The 21,432-nt window shown below is 41.3% G+C and overlaps 1 protein-coding gene across 1 annotated transcript; it reads left to right on the top strand.

Moving 5' to 3' along the window:
• The first annotated feature begins 14,439 nt into the window (after positions 1 to 14,439).
• On the top strand, positions 14,440 to 18,016 carry LOC123748013 (CCAAT/enhancer-binding protein). The gene is made up of 2 exons (XM_045730217.2): positions 14,440 to 15,357; positions 17,159 to 18,016. Exons 1-2 carry the CDS (start codon positions 14,674 to 14,676, stop codon positions 17,333 to 17,335), a joined length of 861 nt encoding a protein of 286 aa, XP_045586173.1. The 5' UTR covers positions 14,440 to 14,673; the 3' UTR covers positions 17,336 to 18,016.
• The last annotated feature ends 3,416 nt before the right edge of the window (positions 18,017 to 21,432 follow it).

Genomic DNA, 21,432 nt, shown 5'->3' with positions numbered 1-21,432 from the left:
TTCACCCTGTTACCTAGCAGTAAAATAAGTACCTGGGTGTTAGTCAGCTGTCACGGGCTGCTTCCTGGGGGTGGAGGCCTGGTCGAGGACCAGGCCGCGGGGAGCCCCGAAATCATCTCAAGATAACCTCAAGATAACATATACGGCACGCATTACACACCATAAAACACCTAAACTATTTGAATCGTTTCAAGGCTCTTAAAATATACTCTCTAGAAAGGAGACGAGAAAGGTACCAAATTATACATACATGCAAAAAACCAAATCTACACAGTAAAATAACAACGTACTGGAGTGAACGATATGGAAGAAAATGCAGAATAGAACCAGTGAAGAGCAGAGGTGCCATAGGCACAATCAGAGAACACTGTATAAACATCAGAGGTCCAGTGAAGAGCAGAGGTGCCATAGGCACAATCAGAGAACACTGTATAAACATCAGAGGTCCAGTGAAGAGCAGAGGTGCCATAGGCACAATCAGAGAACACTGTATAAACATCAGAGGTCCGCGGTTGTTCAACGTCCTCCCAGCGAGCATAAGAAATATTGCAGGAACAACCGTGGACATCTTCAAGAAAAACCTAGATAGTTTTCTCGAAGGAGTGCCGGACCAACCGGGCTGTGGTGGGTATGTGGGCCTGCGGGCCGCTCCAAGCAACAGCCTGGTGGACCAAACTCTCACAAGTCAAGCCTGGCCTCGGGCCGGGCTTGGGGAGTAGAAGAACTCCCAGAACCCCATCAACCAGGTATATGTGGGTCTGCGGGCCGCTCCAAGCAACAGCCTAGTGGACCAAGCTCTCACAAGTCAAGCCTGGCCTCGGGCCGGGCTTGGGGAGTAGAAGAACTCCCAGAACCCCATCAACCAGGTATATGTGGGCCTGCGGGCCGCTCCAAGCAACAGCCTGGTGGACCAAACTCTCACAAGTCAAGCCTGGCCTCGGGCCGGGCTTGGGGAGTAGAAGAACTCCCAGAACCTCATCAACCAGGTATATGTGGGCCTGCGGGCCGCTCCAAGCAACAGCCTGGTGGACCAAACTCTCACAAGTCAAGCCTGGCCTCGGGCCGGGCTTGGGGAGTAGAAGAACTCCCAGAACCCCATCAACCAGGTACAATCCAGCTACACTGTCGATGCACATCTGTTTGTTGGGAGGTGACTGTTTGTACTTGAGTTGTAAATTGTTGAGAGAGAGTGTCGTTGCAGCTCGTCAATAGACTCACAGAGGTACGAGAGTTGCTCATTGTGCACGTGAACCATTTGGCAAACTGGTCTGTTTTCAGCGGTACTTGGCAACCCTCCGGTGACGTAACTGGTGCTTAGAAGCAACAGCTTTTTCTCAGAGTTCCTCGAGCATTTCTCGCGACTAAAATGACCAATGGATGATTCTTGGAATCTGCATTGTTTTTGCTTTATTGCGGCCATATTTTTTGTTCATCCTACCTGTCTATTTTATCCTCTGCTTCCTCATCGCTATCTTCTATTCTCTCTCTCTCTCACTCCTTCGCTTTCTCTTCCTCCTGTCTCTCCCTGTCTTACGAAACTGTCAGTTTACCTGTCCCCTGTCTCCGCTGGCCTGTCTATGTGCCCTTGGAATCGAAAGTGCCGAAGGTAACCTCCCCTAAAACTATGTTACATCTCATTACTTTACAACCAGGTGTGTGTATGTATATTCAAGCATACATACACAGATGTATATATATACATAATTAATACCAATAAACACACTGAAACATTAACTATGAAATTTAACCTTACCACTAATTGAGACTATTGGGCCGCAAAGCACGTGTTTAATATTGATCTATGTGTCAGTGTAAACCATTGTCAGAAATGTGGTTTCCTCAAACAAGGTGATTACACTCTTTGTTTACGACATGGGGGGGGGGGGTGTAAACAAGGGGGTGGGGGGAGGTTGCTAAGTGGGTATCACACACACACACACACACACACACACACACTCACGCGTCATTACATTATCTAATCATCATTTCTCTGAGTCACGATAAGCGATAAAACAGGTTTCTAATTTTTCTCTCGTATAAAGCAACCTTTGCCTCTTGCAAGCTGCATAACACCCCAACCTACAATACTAAAATCAGAGGAAGCAATTAGATTTTTAAGTAAAGAGACTAGACTCATAGTCCTCAACACCTCCAATCATTACCAATCACTGAAAAAACACCGCCAATCATTACCAATCACTGTAAAAACACCGCCAATCATTACCAATCACTGTAAAAACACCGCCAATCATTACCAACTACTGAAAAAACACCGCCAATCATTACCAATCACTGAAAAACACCGCCAATCATTACCAGTCACTGAAAAAACACCGCCAATCATTACCAATCACTGAAAACCACCGCCAATCATTACCAATCACTAAAAAAACACCGCCAATCATCCCCAACTACTGAAAAACACCGCCAATCATTACCAACCACTGAAAAAACACCGCCAATCATCACCAACCACTCTATAAATCGCCAAACACCATCAAGCCCCCCCCCAAAACTATTCTATAAACTACCATACAAACACAATACAAATCACTATACATCATTATATACATTGTTTGCTCTTCTAAACACCAAACACGGGTAAACTCTGTTGACCAGACCACACACTAGAAATTGAAGGGACGACGACGTTTCGGTCCGTCCTGTACCATTCTCAAGTCGATTGTGAATGGTACAGGACGGACCGAAACGTCGTCGTCCCTTCAATTTCTAGTGTGTGGTCTGGTCAACATACTTCAGCCACGTTATTGTGACTCATCGCCTGCACACGGGTAAACTCCATTCATCGCAATAAACAAAAAACGGGAGAACGAAGCAAAACATCATTAAACAACAAACTTCGTGTGAATCCAATGTTCACATAAACAAACAAACTCACATTTAGATTAAAAAAAAAGGGAAAAACATAAATTATTTTGTGTGTTTTGATATCGGTGTTTTTGCTGAGCTGTCAACCCGTCCTCGACTCAAGTCCATTACATCCAGCGGTCAACCCGTCCTCGACTCAAGTCCATTACATCCAGCGGTCAACCCGTCCTCGACTCAAGTCCATTACATCCAGCGGTCAACCCGTCCTCGACTCAAGTCCATTACATCCAGCGGTCAACCCGTCCTCGACTCAAGTCCATTACATCCAGCGGTCGACCCCACTGACGCATTCATAAATTTTAACATGCTGTTCATTCAAAACGGGAATTTTCTCAAGTATAAATTAATATTATAATATATTAGCATATTGTGCATATATAGGCATAGGTTAGGTTAGGTGTTTAGGTTCTGTTGGCGATTATTTGTATTTGTAGTACGTGGGTGAAGCATTTATAGCGTTGTGATTCGAACAAAATTCGTCAGTGAAGCACTTGTTTCGGATATGTTCGAACGTCAGCAGTTGTGAGTCGTGTGTAAACCGCTTTTCATTCATAAACAGGGGGTTTGGCGGGGTGCATGGAATCACTTTTGGATCTTTGTTTGGAGGACGGGCTGCCTTAAACTGTCTATGTTCGAACTGTATTCGAACACTTGTTCGAACCGTATTCGAACACTTGTTCGTTCACGTGCTGTGTTCGGAGTCCGCCTCGCTAAATGCTACAGGCACTGAGTATGCTGATATCTGTTGCTTTAATCAAAGTACTTAACCTAACCTACCCTAGGTTTATACTCAAAACTATATATATATATATATATATATATATATATATATATATATATATATATATATATATATATATATATATATATATATATATATATATATATACACTTATATTATTAAATATGACCGAGAAAGTAAGATTAATAATTCTAACACGAATTTTCTCAATCTTTCGTACATTACGCTTCACTGTTGGAGGTAAATTAAAAATCACTTCTCCAAAATTCATTTTTATTTCTAGTCTGACGCGACACGGGCGCGTTTCGTAAAACTTATTACATTTTCAAAGACTTCACAAATACACAACTGATTAGAACGTATCTCTGATTTTATATCTACATTTGAGTGAGGTGGGAAGGGTGATGTGGCATTAACACAAGACAGAACAGGAGGGGATATTAATAGGGTATTAAAAGTATCAACACAAGACAGAACAGAAACAATGGGTATTGAATAGAAGTGTTTGTAGAAAGCCTATTGGTCCATATTTCTTGATGCTTCTATATTGGAGCGGAGTCTTGAGGTGGGTAGAATATAGTTGTGAATAACTATAACTATAGAATATAGTTATAGAATACACAACTATATTCTACCCACCTCAAGACTCCGCTCCAATATAGAAGCATCAAGAAATATGGACCAATAGGCTTTCTACAAACACTTCTATTCAATACCCATTGTTTCTGTTCTGTCTTGTGTTGATACTTTTAATACCCTATTAATATCCCCTCCTGTTCTGTCTTGTGTTAATGCCACATCACCCTTCCCACCTCACTCAAATGTAGATATAAAATCAGAGATACGTTCTAATCAGTTGTGTATTTGTGAAGTCTTTGAAAATGTAATAAGTTTTACGAAACGCGCCCGTGTCGCGTCAGACTAGAAATAAAAATGAATTTTGGAGAAGTGATTTTTGATTTACCTCCAACAGTGAAGCGTAATGTACGAAAGATTGAGAAAATTCGTGTTAGAATTATTAATCTTACTTTTTCGGTCATATTTAATAATATATGTCTACAAGAAAGACTGCTACCAAAATATACTAATATATATACTTATATATATATATATACACTTATATATATATATATATATATATATATATATATATATATATATATATATATATATATATATATATATATATATATATATATATACACTTAATTTATATTTAAGTTATAATTTGATAACACAATTCGGAAAATTTTAAGATTGCGATTTGGAAACTGTTGCAGCTTGGCCAAGCAAAGGCTGAGGACAAGATAAGGACGGCCCCTGCTTGGCCAAACATAGCCTAAGGATAGATCAGGTCGCTTAATGGCGCGATTCAGTGGTAGTTCATCTTACACAATCAATTGAAAATTTCCCTGAACCTCGATACGAATCTCTTGCGAAATGACAAGACTTTGAACGAGCGATGAAAACTAGCTGAAAACCAATCCTCGAGCGAGGAGCAGTACTGGCAGGACTCGAGTGAAGACTCTGGCAATCTTCACATCAAGGTGGACATTTTCATTTCTTCGTGGTGAGAAGTCAGTCGGTGTTCCCAAAGGACCGGTTCAAGAAACAATTGAAACCAGTTCTTGCAAGAAGTGCCGGAGGCGGCCAGGTTGTGTAGGCCCGCGGGCTCCTGGCTGTTTAATCCAGTTATCACCTACCATGAGGTTATCTTGTGAAGTCACAAGGCGAGTCAGCCCTCATGCCAGGCTTGGCGAGTATAAGAACTCCCAGCAACCCCCCTCCAGGCTCTGCATACTGCAGGTATACTCATGTTATACTGTAGTTATACTCAAGGTATGTTCCGGTTTATCATATGCTCAGCGGCTCATGTTGTGGAATATTTCAATCAGTTCTTTACTTGAATCTGACCTTTGACCTGTCTGTAACTGCTACTTTGAATCGGGTACTGGTTAATTGATTGTGACCCCTGGAACAATCAGGGTCCAATGACTGTCTAATAAGGGTCTGATTGTAGCCTGGCACTATTGCTCTGGCTCGTACCTGGACTGTACCTGGAGTTGGTTTTGAGAGTTCTTCTACTCTGCAAGCCCGGCCCGAGGCGAGGCTCGACTTATGATAACCTGGTCCAACAGGCTGTTGCTTGGAGCGGCCTGCATGCTCACACATCCTCTTCAACCCGGTTGGTCCGGCACTTCTTGCAGGAAACTGTCTCATTTTTCTTCCATCAATGCTTCTTGTGCTTGCTGGGAGGATATTGAACATCCTTGAACCTTTGATGTTCACACATTACTCACTGATTGTGCCTATGGCTGGTTCTATTATGGCTGTTTCTATTATGGCTGGTTCTATTATGGCTGTTTCTATTATGGCTGGTTCTATTATGGTTGGTTCTATTATGGCTGGTTCTATTCTGCATTTCCTTCCGTATCTTCCGCTCCAGTATGTTGTTATTTTACTGTGCAAATATGAGACTTAGCCTCCAGTATTTTCCAATAATATGAACAAATCCACAAGGGCCGTGACGAGGATTCGAACCTGCGTCCGGGAGCATCCCAGACACTGCCTTAATCCAATAATATATTATGTGATACCTCAAGGAGTGTCGGACCAACCGGGCTGTGGTGGGTATGTGGGCCTGCGCTGGGCCGCTCCAAGTAACATCCTGTTGGACCAAACTCTCACTAGTCAAGCCTGGCCTCGGGCCGGACTTGGGGGAGTAGAAGAACTCCCAGAACCCCATCAACCAGGCATCAACCAGATACCTATCTCGTCTCCTTTCCAGTGAGTACATTTTGAGAGCTTTGAGTGCTCAAGGCGCGGCTGTAAAAGTGATCTGAATAGCGTGATCATTGTGACAGGATCTTCTGAACTTAATTGAAGGTTCTCATAATCCATCCTAACATTTTCTTGGCCGAGGCTATATTGCTTGGTTATGCTCCCTAACCCTTAAGTCATCACATATCATTATCCCCTGATGCTTTACATACTTCATTCCTATTGCGAGATGCGATTATGTCTTGCAATCTGTATTTAGTTTAAATTCTGCAATGTCTCCATACTTAAGTACCTGGAATTTATCATTGTTGAACACTATTTTGTTTTGCCTTGCCCAATCGAAGCCTTTATTGGACAACTGATTGTAACCTTGGTTCGTAAGTGCTTGCGTAACTACTTCGCGAATCTGGTCCCAGCTCTATCGCCTTAATCAACACGACACAGCTACATTATATAAAATATAAATTATAATACACAATGAAGAATAATGATGAACAATAAGAAATAATGATGAATGATGAATAAGGAATATTGAATAATGAAGAATAATGGTGAGTAAAGTAGAATAATGAATGAGAAAAATATGGAATAATGAATAATGAGAAATTATAAAGGAGAATTATGAATAATGAAAAATAAACAAGAATAATGAAAAATATAAAAAAAAATTACGAATGAGAAATAGTAAAGAATAATGAACAACGAGGCACATTATAGAATAATGAAGAATGAGAAATAATGAGTTAAAAGGAATTACTAATAATAATGAGAAACAATGAATAATAACGAAGGGATAGTCGCAATAACGCGACTCAAGACATAATGACCAAACCACACGTCAGAAAATGGAGATACGACAACGTTTCGGTCCATCCTAGACCCATTATACGACGTTTCGGTCCGTCCTGGACCCATTATACGACGTTTCGGTCCGTCCTGGACCCATTACACGACGTTTCGGTCCGTCCTGGACCCATTATACGACGTTTCGGTCCATCCTGGACCCATTACACAACGTTTCGGTCCGTCCTGGACCCATTACACGACGTTTCGGTCCATCCTGGACCTATTACACAACGTTTTGGTCCGTGCTGGACCCATTATACGGCGTTTCGGTCCATCCTGGACCCATTACACGACGTTTCGGTCCGTTCTGGACCCATTATACGACGTTTCGGTCCATCCTAGACCCATTACACGACGTTTCGGTCCGTCCTGGACCCATTACACGACGTTTCGGTCCATCCTGGACCGAAACGTCGTCGTTTCTCCATTTTCTGACGTGCTTTAGTCATCAATGAGAGCAAAATGAGTAATAATGAAGAATAATGAGGAATAATGATTAATATGAAGACTAATGAAACAAAATTTGGAAAATGAAGGACAATGGAGAATAATTAGAAATAATGAGGAATATGATGAATAATGAAGAATATGAGGAATAATGAAAAAATGATGAATAATGAAAAAATGATGAATAATGAAGAATATGATGAATAATGAAAAAATGATGAATAATGAAGAATATGAGGAATAATGAAAAAATGATGAATAATGAAGAATATGAGGAATAATAAAGAATATAAGGAATAATGAAGATGAGGAACAATGAATACTATGAAGAATAATGAAGAATAATGAGCCTGTCTGTGAGTCACAGCCATATTCACAGACGAATGAAATATAGATTTTCCAATCATTAACAGACTATAGGCCTACCCAGCCATACCTTAAAGGCCTATATACTGAATTGTCGCTTAACTACGTCAGCAGACAATTTAGCCTAACGACCTACAACCTGAACTACAGCGTGGCGGTTGTATAACAAGCGGCGCAGTAGTCTACGTTCTCGTCTCGCAATCCATGATCTAGGGTTCGATCCCCATGGGGGGGGCAGAAACGGTTAGGCACGTTTCTTGTATCCTGATGATGCTGTTTCTTCTTCCTCCTCTATTGGTACATAGGTACTCGGGAGTCAGTCAACTGTTGTGGGGTGCACTGGGTGAGTAAGAGTGAGTGAGAGTGAATGACTCTGCAATTAGAGTTCTCCAGCTGAGAGTAATCACTCATGACCACCAGTGGTACATAGGTACTCGGGAGTCAGTCAACTGTTGTGGGGTGCACTGGGTGAGTAAGAGTGAGTGAGAGTGAATGACTCTGCAATTAGAATTCTCCAGCTGAGAGTAATCGCTCATGACCACCAGTGGTACATAGGTACTCGGGAGTCAGTCAACTGTTGTGGGGTGCACTGGGTGAGTAAGTAAGAGTGAGTGAGAGTGAATGAACTCTGCAATTAGAGTTCTCCAGCTGAGAGTAATCACTCATGACCACCATGCCAGGCGCTGTCATGACCTAGGTCAACATGCAAAACCATCCTAGCAACATTTTGCAACATCCCCCTCTTCCCTCCTCCCCCCCCTCCGAGGCTGCTCCTGTAACTACTCTATCATTAACTGCGATGCTTCACTCACTAATGACCACCTTGGCGTCCGGATGTCTCAGTCGTTACTTAAATGCACACTTTTACTTCTGATGTATCTTAAGTAAAGTGCTTGTCTCTTGAAGCCTCTAAGATGTTAGGGGGGGGGGAATTTAAGTGACACTTAAGAACGTGTTTTCTCAAGCACACAGTTACAAAAACCCTACTAAATCAGCCTAACCTAACCGAGGACCCACGCATAGAAAACGTAACAGCTGGTAAATATAGCCAAATCGCTATGATCAACAACTACATCATATTTTCACGTTGTTTGGGAATTTTAACGTCAAAAAAACGATGTATTATCTGAGAAAACAGGTTGCCAGTGGAGTTCCAGTGGCAGGCTACCATAACCTTCGCATATATGTGTTATAAAATACATATATTGTCTTGCAATATATAAAAATATTGCAAGACAATATCCACGTCTAAAACCCACTAGACAGGTTCGTACACAAAATTGGGGTAGAAATTAATGCCGCCAAGATCAGGTATCTTCAGAAGTGGCGGAATTAGATTTGTGTCTCAGCTTAGCTAGATTATAGAGTAGTTGTATCATCACTAACTTATTGATGAGAGCAAACTGCTTTGTCTCATCTACAGTAACATGAGAACGATGTGTGTCGTTATCTATCTATCTATCTATCTATCTATCTATCTATCTATCTATCTATCTATCTATCTATCTATCTATCTATCTATCTATCTATCTGGCCTCTAGAGCGGCTGCTGAGGGTGTTGATGTTGCTAGGGGAGGACATGGAAGTGAAACAGGTTGGGCAAGGTAGTGAAGAATGTGTATAGTGACTATGACAAAAAAAAAAGACGGGTGGGCATAGAAGGTAAAGGGGTAAGTATGGAAGAGAAAAGAGAGAGAGAGAGAGAGAGAGAGAGAGAGGGTGGATATGGAAGGGAAGGGGTAGGCATGGAAGGGGGGAGAATGGTCATAGGAGGGTGAGTATGAAATGGCTTCTGTACTCTACATGGGAGAGTGGTTATCATACGTGGGATATCGAGGAGTGGGCAGCGGTGGAGAGTTAGCGTGGTTAAGGGTTGGAGTGAGACATAGTGAGCATGAGAGTCAGACATAGTGAGCATGAGAGTGAGACATAGTGAGCATGAGAGTGAGACATAATGGCCATGTGAGTGAGACATAGTGAGCATGAGAGTGAGACATAGTGAGCATGAGTGAGACATAATGGCCATGTGAGTGAGACATAGTGAGCATGAGAGTGAGACATAGTGAGCATGAGAGTGAGACATAATGGCCATGCGAGTGAGACATAATGAGCATGAGAGTGAGACATAGTGAGCATGAGAGTGAGACATAATGGGCATGAGTTGCAGGGCACACATAGTCTGATAAAGTATGTACATTAAAGAGGGGTAGATGGGCACAAAAAATAGATGGGCAAGGAAAGGGAATATAGGCATGGGAAAGAGAGAAAGAGAGAGAGAGAGAGAGAGAGAGAGAGAGAGAGAGAGAGAGAGAGAGAGAGAGAGAGAGAGAGAGAGAGAGAGAGAGAGAGAGAGAGAGAGGGAGAATTAGCAAGGGAGAGAACGAACAGGGGGGGGGAGAGAAGGACGATGAGAAACCATTTATTAACGTTGCGAGAAGGACAAATCCACAAGGGCTGTGACGAGGATTCGAACCTGCGTCCGGGAGCGAGAAGGGCTGACATAAGAGAGAATCCCAGCAGATATATGAAGCTTTTAACGCTTAAAGATCTAACTCGATGGTAACTAGCCCGGGTCCAAGAGCTGAGGTCCAACACTGAGTTGACCCACTGGCTGGGTGGGTGACCACGTGACCAAAGGAAGAGTAAAGGGATGATAGGAAGTGAAAGGGATAGGAGGAAAGATGGTGAGAGAGAGAGAGAAAGAGAAAGAGAGAGAGAGAGAGAGAGAGAGAGAGAGAGAGAGAGAGAGAGAGAGAAAGAGAGAGAGAGAGAGAGAGAGAGAGAGAGAGAGAGAGAGAGAGAGAGAGAGAGAGAGAGAGAGAGAGAGAGAGAGAGAGAGAAAGAGAGAGAGAGAGAGAGAGAGAGAGAGAGAGAGAGAGAGAGAGAGAGAGAGAGAGAGAGAGAGAGAGAGAGAGAAAGAGAGAGAGAGAGAGAGAGAGAGAGAGAGAGAGAGAGAGAGAGAAAGAGAGAGAGAGAGAGAGAGAGAGAGAGAGAGAGAGAGAGAGAGAGAGAGAGAGAGAGAGAGAGAGAGAGAGAGAAAGAGAGAGAGAGAGAGAGAGAGAGAGAGAGAGAGAGAGAGAGAGAAAGAGAGAGAGAGAGAGAGAGAGAGAGAGAGAGAGAGAGAGAGAGAGAGAGAGAGAGAGAGAGAGAGAGGGGGGGGAGGGGTAGAATAGGCAATGATGGTAAAGGGAAAAAAATGGGTAATAGAGACCCCCCTATTGCAAGCCAAAAAGCGACCTCGCTATAATGAACCAGTAGATGCAAAGTAGAATGATTAATCTACCCAAACTCTCCAACAACACCAACAATAACAACAACAACATTATCCCAATCAACAACAACAAAAACCAAGCCTCCAACAAACCAACAACAATTAATTAGAGAATATAATCAAAATAAAACAAAATCCCCCATTCAACCCATGAGCAATTCACACACCCAAAAAATAAAATTAAACAAATATACGCCAGTTATCTAACACATGTATAAACAAGTTACGCACAGATGCGTACCTCGGGGTCGTAGTACAACCATCTCCAGGAGGGGGGGGAGGGGAGAGGTAGCTAGTTACTACGCGCGTAAGATCAGTGAACGGGATTTTTTGACTGAAGGAAATTCTCAGAATGACATCCTGTCTCATATGGGGAAATACAGGGAATCAACATCTCGCCCTCCGCTGTTGCCAGATTTTCTATCAAAAAACTTAATACTAGTGATTTAAATGATCAATGATAACTCCAATTTCATGTTTCGATCCAGGACAATATTGATATTGTTATTATAGGGAATATGTAACGAGGATATATATGGTTTATATGTATTGATAATTTTTTTTTAAATACATGTTAGCAACTTTTGGGAGCGTGGTGATGATTCATGACGTCATGGATGTGACGTCAGACCTGAAAAGCCAATCACGAGGTGTCTACCCAGCTTATTTGCTTTACTTGTTTAATAACATTTCACCGGACATTCGCAAGTTACATATTATTACCTACGGAAACACATTAAAATATACATTTAATAATATCTTTACAAGTCATTTCAGAAGATAAACATGAGAGAAAACGTCAACAAACCCCCCCCCCATACATTAAGTGTAATTCAAATTAACGGAAAAAGCGCCGCCTACACTGACATCCCATTTACAAATATATAATATTAAACCCATAGTAACATGAATTACGAAAGAAATAGTAGGCAAATAGTGCGAAAATTAACCTAAATTAGAAGTGGCAGAAGAGAGCGTTGGCGTGCGAGATCTTCCCGCCAAAATCGTCAACAGATGGCAGCACCCGTCCTCCTAGAGGCCTTAATGACCCCCCCCCCCCCCCGCGGCCCCCCCATTCACGTCAGCATAAACAAATGACGCAACACTATCAAACTTCCCCTCTGATGTGAACCGGGGCATTGATATTCCAATTCACCCTGCGAAGAGGCCCAGAAGTCCCCGTACAATACGGGTAAACCGGTGAAAATCTCAAGATAAAACGGTATTCACCGCTCACATCTTGACAGCATCTGAGGCTCGTACGTCTGGCAGGCCGAGGAGGGGGGGGGTGTGTGTGCTAGTAACATCTCTTCTACTCGAGATTTACCGCCAAATTTGCTCGTTACATGAAGAGCTCAATGAAAGAAAAGGTCAGTGACAAAAGCAGTTTAATATGGAATAGTTCCAAAAGTCAGAGAGCAAAGTAATTTTTGCAACTAAACTAGACTGAAAACTTACACCAACAGCGTCACTAGTTGTTATATAAGCCGAGAGTAATTTACTGCGCCAATTGGCTATTATATTACCCAGTAAACGACCTAACAGCCGGTTAAGCCATTCACAATGAGTGAAAATGATAACTACTTCTCTTCAAAAAAAAACCAGATTAATCCTCCTCAGTGATATAATTTACATACTAATGACTTTAATTAACTTTATGTATAAAAATTATTCACAACAACAGGTTCTCATGTGAACTTATAAATACAATTATTATAATTAATTAATAAAGATCTTAATTAATAATTACTTATACTGTACTACTACTGTATAGATGTAGTAGTATACATCTATACTACTGTATAGATGTATACATCTACTGTATAGATGTAATTAATAATTACATCTATACAGTAATTAACACTATCTTAGTATTATTTTAAAATTGTATAATAATATATAGACATATATATATATATATATATATATATATATATATATATATATATATATATATATATATATATATATATATATATATATATATATATATCAATTTACAAATATTATATATAGCTTGAGTTTAAAATCTTCCCTTAGCGAAGTCAACAATTTTAGAGTAAATATAAAAATTTTAAAAAGTAGTTTAACAAAATAAATGTCTAAATTGCAGATGTAAAATAGACCTATATATCTATTATAATTATATGCCTTCGACAGTTGAAGTGGAATGCAAGCACAAAGAGTAAAATTATAAACATTTAAGAAACAGTAAGATAGCCTAATTGTCTTATATCTAAACAGGTAAGCTTAACCCATTAGAATTGACTAATGACTGTTGCACATGATTTGTTAATGAAATATCAGCTAAAATATCATAAAGTGATTAAGATATCAGAGAAAATATCATAAATTTATTAATATATTGGATGAAATATCCTAAGATATTAAAACGAAATTGAACCTGTTTAGGATTCTCTCTATATATATTATTCTCATATGACGTTGTGTCTTGAAGCCAAAAGGTGGAGAGAAAACTTAGCTTTTCGTTATAAACGAACAAAAAATACGACACTGAACTTCCGGTGAAGATCGCAAAAATTCCCCCCAGAGAGTGTGAGGTGGGGCAGCCGGCCCCCGGGAGCGCCTCCCACCTCCCCCAGCCGGCCCCGGGAGCTCAATGGAAGTGTGTGTGCTCGGAACCCAATCTCTAGGCGACTCCCTACGTCACCCGTGACGTCATTAATTTACAGATGCCAGTTCGCTCTTTCCTTACCGGGGCCTCATTTTCCAATCATTTATGAGGGATTTACACACACTGAATCTCTATATATTTTCAGATGTGGTGTTATTTAAGACTGCAATAAGTTGATTAATAAGAACTCGTTAATTGTAGGATAACAATTGAACGCTGGTGATAGCTCGTATTAGCTGACAGCATGATATCATGTCGGAATATTTGGTATGTCATTATTATTTGATACGTTATTTTTTTAACATTTATTTATAAAACTAAACAAAGTACCATATGCCGACACTTTCACTAAGTACGTCTGTTCCCCGCCGAAGTTCCTCGTGGAATGATATAAGCTGTCCGGATAGGCAAATGCGCATGCGCAAGATGGTATATATATGCGTCGCTGGCCCCGAGTTTCTTCAGTACCCCACTAGTGGCTCTCCCGGTAACTTCTCTGCTGAGAGACTAGTTAGTTCTACTATTGTAGCGTAGGATCTATCGTACTACAACAGTAGAACATTTTCGAACTAGTGGTAGTGGTTTGAAGGCACGACGGCGGCCTTTACTGATTATTCGTGTGATTGGGGTGAAAATATCGGCGCGCTGGAGGACAGTCGGTACGGAGCTGGCGTTTCGCCATGCCCACAGACAAATATGGAGTCCCCACAGCTGTATGACAGTGCAGACTACAACAAGAAGAGCATCGTTAGTGCCGTCAAGGTCAAAAACGGCAACCTCTTGTACTCGAACGACGACTACAGCGACCTGGCAGAGCTGAGCGCGCCGGAAATCTCGCTCGACCTACACAATCTCATCGACGACTCGCAGTTCAACGAAGGCCTTATCCAGGACATACAGGGATTGAGCGTGGACAAGAACAGCGCCCCTCGAGGCCTCAGCGTCAACAGCATGTACAACCCCCTAGCCTACCTGCCCCAACCCGTCCACGGTGCTACCCAATTCGACCGTCAATACCCAGACCGGAGTCAAATGGACAGGCGGGTGATCAAAGAGGAACCACACGAATCGCAACAGGATCTCACGCCGCACGAATACAGCGCCTGTGCCCGGGTAGGAGGTGCCAGTGGGTATGGTGCCCATTACACTGGTGTGCCTGCCTACTCCAATATGACCCCCACCACAGTGCCTGGCGCCGACGGACTCTGCAGATCACCGCTCAAGTCCCCCAGCGGAGGCAAAATGATGCCAGGGTGTAAGAAGAACGTTGACAAGGGCAGTGACGAGTACAAGCGACGACGAGAGAGGAATAACATCGCTGTCAGGAAGAGTCGTGAGAAGGCGAAGGCCAGGAGCCGAGAAACAGAGGAACGAGTTAAGGTGAGACACGCTCTTCTTGTTCTTAATCACCCCTTAACAGTTGTCTCGTTATTCTAGCACCATTAACAGCCCTCCAGGTCATTCTAGCACCCTTAACAGCCCTCCTGGTCATACTAGCACCCTTAACAGTGCTCTTTGCCTTGACCAAATGACCGTTTTCGTCACTGTTACAGCTGTACCAGTCGTCATATGTGTAACACCCTGACAACCATCTTGGTGACTGTAACAGCCTTGAAATCTGTCCTGGTCATTGAAGTCCCCTCCCCTCTCCCCCCCCCCCTTCCCATGCTCATTACATAATACCCTTAACAACCCTGAAATGTTACTGTACTACCGTAACTGCACACACACTTGGTAATTACAGCATCCTAATGACCTTCCTTGGTTAGGAACATCATCGACTCCCCCTCATTCTAATCACCCATTAGGGGTCAAGGTAATACACACACACACACAGCTTAGTTTCGTGATGATTAACTCATTCTAGCCTAGTTGGCTGCCCTTCACGGCTGCCGACCCTCTGCCAAACCCTTACTGGCACCCACTGGCATCTCCTCCCAGCATTTCCTTCATTTCCACCTAGCTCATCTCAAGCATTGGGCATTTCTACCCCAGCATCTCGGGGACTCAGCCAGTTTAGCCTAATGACTTATATGAACGTCAAATTACGTTCATTAGTTGATGCCGAGGTTAGCTTGGAGAAACACATGTTCCCACACGCAATGGATGAGTGTGTATGTGTATGTGTAGATGTATATGTATTAAAAAGAGTTATAGGAAATTCCCCTGTGAGTTAGGTTTACGCCCACATGCAGGAACAGGTGAAGTTGGAAGGGTATGTGTGCCTGGAGGAATAACTTAACTGCTGAGTGATGTGTGTGTGTATGTGTGTGTGTGTGTGTGTGTGTGTGTGTGTGTGTGTGTGTGTGTGTGTGTGTGTGTGTGTGTGTGTGTGTGTGTGTGTGTGTGTGTGTTCAAACATGTCACAAGACAGGAAGCTTAGAGAGGTCTTTATCTTTGATAAGTTCTATACACCCCCCAGACATTTACGATGACAACCCGCATGTTTCTTGGGATCAAACAAGTAAAAACAAGTTGGTGAGGCTAAAGTTGCGGGCCTGCATGATTCAGCGTGTGTGTGTGTGTGTGCGAGCGCGCGTGTGTGTGTGGGTGCGTGTGTACGTATGAGCGTTGAGGCGGTGGGCGGGGCCAGGTTGGGGGATGCCAAATGTCGGCAGTCAGAGAAGACATCCAAACCGGACCTTGTGTAAATTTCCTTTCATTTGTGACTTAGAAGGAGCGGTTCGCTGATTACAGTTACAATTCAGTAGCTGAACTGTCTATCCCGCACACTTTGACATAAGTTAGACTGTAAGAGGGGGGGTGGGGGGGCATGGGGGTGATTTAGAGTACTGGGAAGTATGTTTAAAACATCCTCATCCACCTGTTTCCATCTGGGAAGATTGTCTTACTCAGTAAATCCTTGGCGTGGATGAGTCATGCTGTGGGACTAGTCCTACCTTAGATGAGTCATTAGCGCTTCTGGGGGAGAGAATCTGTCCATACTAAATGTATGGACTGTATAAATGTATGTATGGACATACTAAATACCACCGCTAGTTAGCCTTACAGATACCCAATGATGAACAGTTAACACACGAAACAATACAGATGCAACTATGTTAGCGTAAGAATATATATTATTTACAAGTGAATTACATAAACATTTATCGTTATATAGACTGTAATAACGCAAGGTGACAACGCTAACGAAGTCTCTCTCTCTCTCTCTCTTTCACAGAAGCTGGTCATGGATAACGACAGACTGCATAAAAAATGCGAACTCCTGAGTAAGGAAGTAGCAGTGTTCCATTCTATGTTCGCCAACGTCCACTGCTTGCCCGAGCACGTCCAGAGAGAGCTCCGCAAACAGATGGAAGCTTTCAGCCAACAGCATCAGCATCTTGTGAATATGTGATGCTGGCAGGTCCACGCCCACGACCTTCCATCTTGCGACAGCTCTGATCCTGAGGGCGACTGCTCTCCTCGCTACACCAGTCTCTAGGGTGTATGCGCATGTGTGGACACCGTTTGAAAGCCGCAGCGCTGGCGTGGGCGGCAAACGGAATATCCCACAGGGGTGTGGACATGCCCTTAGGGTGGAGCAGTAGCATAATTGGGAGAAACATGGGAGTGGGAGTGACCACTAGTCACTAATCCCGTCCGCTATTGTTCGGTCAAGTCAGTTGGGTGATCCCAATCCTGTAAGATCCAACTCTTCAGCGGAGCCGTTCGCCACGGCAGATATATATATATATATATATATATATCAGGGGCATGCTGCCTGTACGCTCTTTCTCGGCCCCGAAGCTGTCTCTCTCGGCCCGAAAAGTGTATATATTTATCTACTAGTTAGAACCTAAGTTATATGGACAGAGAGACGGTGGACGGTTGAGAGGGGGGACAGGTAGGCCCCAAAACTTGTGATAAAATGGCCCGGGAAGCCTAATCTTCATTCAGACTGTCCCGTTGTAACTGTGTGAGAGACTGGAGTGTGGATGACAGACTGAAAGGTTTGACTTAAAAATATATTTTAACGAATAAAATCAAATTTTTGTATGTTTTATTAAGTATAAATAAATAAAAAATGTTAATAAAAGTATATGATATCAATTACACCCGCACATTTCTCATAATAAAACAAAGAATAACATACAAGCCAGGAGATATATTTATATATATATATATATATATATATATATATATATATATATATATATATATATATATATATATATATATATATTTATATATATATATTTATATATATATATATATATATATATATATATATATATATTTATATATATATATTTATATATATATATATATATATATATATATATATATATATATTTAGCAAAAAAATATAATATATAGTTTGAGAATATCACTATAGACAAAGACTAGTTCTTAAGAATGGCTTAGTCTTCTGTACCTACAAATTATTTTCAAGTACAAAATGTCAAAATACAGAATTGCGACCAGTTCAAACAAAAAAAAAACAATATTGAAGACTGCCAATAATTTAGCTGGCTAGCAGTAGAGGTTGATATTTAAACTGATAGACAAATGATGGATAGACTACTGATAGACTATTGATAGCTAGTTAGACTACTAACAGGGAAGTGAAGGCTAGTTGAACATGATACAGTTTTTACAATTTAATTTTGTAAATTTACATCGACAAGTGCTGTTATAAAGAAATTTTATTGCTCACTTAAAACCTATGTGTGTAATATATATATATATATATATATATATATATATATATATATATATATATATATATATATATATATATATATATATATATATATATATATATATATATATATCGTGTGCTCAGAATATTAATATCAAATTGAGCTTATAAAAAGCCTAGCACCATTTAGGCTTGTAGGATCAGTGCAGTTATATTCAGGCTTTCCACTGAAAATGTGAATTTAGACTTGACAAAAACATTGGCGATAGCACCGCACTGTCAAAGTGTACCATTGAACACTGCTGTCAAAAGTGTACCATTGAACACTGCTGTCAAAAGTGTACCCTGAACACTGCTGTCAAAAGTGTACCCTGAACACTACTGTCAAAAGTGTACCCTGAACACTGCTGTCAAAAGTGTGCCCTGAACACTGCTGTCAAAAGTGTGCCCCCTGTATACTGCTGTCAAATGTGCCCCTGGAACACGGCCGTCAAACATGTGATAGTGTATACGCGTAATAGCACATCAGAACACAGTAACTACGACATTTCCTCATACATCATCTGTGGCCAAACTGATTTAACAAGAAAAAAATAGTGAACGCTGTTAAAACTGCGCTGTTAACCCTGGATTTGTATACATTTACAAGTACATTTACATTTACAAACAAGTGCCACTGTCATATAGGGTGAAGGGTGACATAAACAGTGCCACTCAGCTGATTTCTAGAGTGCTAACTAGCGTCAGTATAACTAACTGAAGTCATTGTAACGTAACTGAAGTCAGTGTAACGTAACTCGCTCACCAATGGTAATTTTTTTTTCTAGTTTTGCATAATTTATCAGTTGTATTTTAGTGTATTGGTGAGCGAGGATTGACTGGGCCAGTTTCTCAGTCTGCATCTGATTCTTCGTTTATCAACTTCACTGAAATGAAATTGTATCGATTTTTTTTATGGTTCTTCAGTTGGCTTAATCACTTTGGATGGTTTTTTTATTATTATTTGACGAAAACATTTGTGCTTTGGATGTTCTGTTGTGCATAGTTCTGTTGTCTGTTAACGTACCCATTCGTAGTGTACAGGCCATCCTGTTGTTGTTAAAGATTCGCTACCTAGAACAAAGTTCCAAGTAGCACGGGCTATGGTGAGCCCGTAGTGGACATTAAGGTGCGTGGCAGCCACCTCTGGTATTCACTTGTCAGTGTTATAAGCCTTTTTCGTGAACTATAAGACTTTATTACTATTGATACTGTATGAGATTATTTGTTCAGTCTCTGATATGTGTGTGTGTATCCCCTGGGCAGTCCAGGAACGGTGGTTCAAACCCACACCATAACCCCAATATTTTTTTTTAAATCATAGATCATGTTCTCGTGATTTCATTGCCTTTAGTACTGTAATTTAAGTCTTCATCTAGTTCCCTGAATTTTGTATTTATACTGTGGAAATTAATGGTACATCTGTAACATATTCTCGTCAATCTCATATACAGGAAGAGGCTGCAGGGTCTGTTTTAAAACCCAGCAGGATTCTCTGATCTCCCACGAGACCTGTATTGTGCTGTATTTATGTAATGGTGTGCATCAGTGGAGCTCAGATTGTCTTGAAGACTGCAGCTAATGTGTATCATTCTTAAAGATCCTGTCCATTCCATATCAGTGTAATTATTCCATATTCAAATGTTTTGTAAATATGACAAAAAATTATGTTTATGTATGTTTTTCATTGCTGTATGTTAAAAGATAGTTATGGTGTGTCGAGACAGATATTTTTAAGTATGGAACAAGACAGTTGTTTACACTATGTAGAACCCTCACGGCTAGTTCTGATGAGGAGGTATAGATAGGCCTATAGTCCCATCATTCCAGCAGTCCTGAGCCTACTAGCTAGCTGCCCCCTCTTCCTCAAAGCTAGCTAGTTGCAATTCAGGACTGTTATGTTAAGTTCTACAAAAATCTATTGTGAAAATCCCTCTCTCCTAACTTGAAATTTAATTGACAGTTTCCAGCTAATTTATGTAAATCCCACCACCTTAAATATAAATTATTTTACAAACTGTATTCGCTTTTACTATACAAATATGAGGATTACGGTGAGTACAAATACAGGAATGGTCTTAAATCCTTGAACCTGTACCCAAGATTCAAAAAAGCCATTATTTGCATATTCGCACTAAACGTTAATGTTCGACCGATCTCTTAGGTGATCAACACCACTGTGACTGTCAGCGTTTCGCATCTGTTTGTTGTCATCATCATGTTATTATAGATTGTTTTTATCGAAATGTTATACTAAATGCGAATGTTGTTATCTGTACCCGAGTACAGTATTGTCAGGTCCCGTGTCCCCGAGTCAAAGACTCCGGCCTTTAATGCTCATTAAAGGAATGGGGAGTTTGCAACAGGGTGAAGGGTGATATCAAAGATCAGGAACGGGTGTTAGGGTGATATCAAAGATCAGGAAGGGGTGTTAGGGTGATATCAAAGATCAGGATGGGGTGAAGGGTGATATCAAAGATCAGGAAGGGGTGTTAGGGTGATATCAAACATCAGGATGGGGTGAAGGGTGATATCAAAGATCAGGAAGGGGTGTTAGGGTGATATCAAACATCAGGAAGGGGTATTAGGGTGATATCAAAGATCAGGAAGGGGTGTTAGGGTGATATCAAAGATCAGGATGGGGTGAAGGGTGATATCAAAGATCAGGAAGGGGTGTTAGGGTGATATCAAACATCAGGAAGGGGTATTAGGGTGATATCAAAGATCAGGAAGGGGTTAAGGGTGATATCAAAGATCAGGAAGGGGTTAAG

Source organism: Procambarus clarkii, chromosome 87, assembly GCF_040958095.1.
Source record: "Procambarus clarkii isolate CNS0578487 chromosome 87, FALCON_Pclarkii_2.0, whole genome shotgun sequence".
Taxonomy (NCBI): Eukaryota; Metazoa; Arthropoda; class Malacostraca; order Decapoda; family Cambaridae; genus Procambarus; species Procambarus clarkii.
Note: the sequence above shows the minus strand (reverse complement) of the source record. Positions and strands in the feature narration are given on the sequence as shown.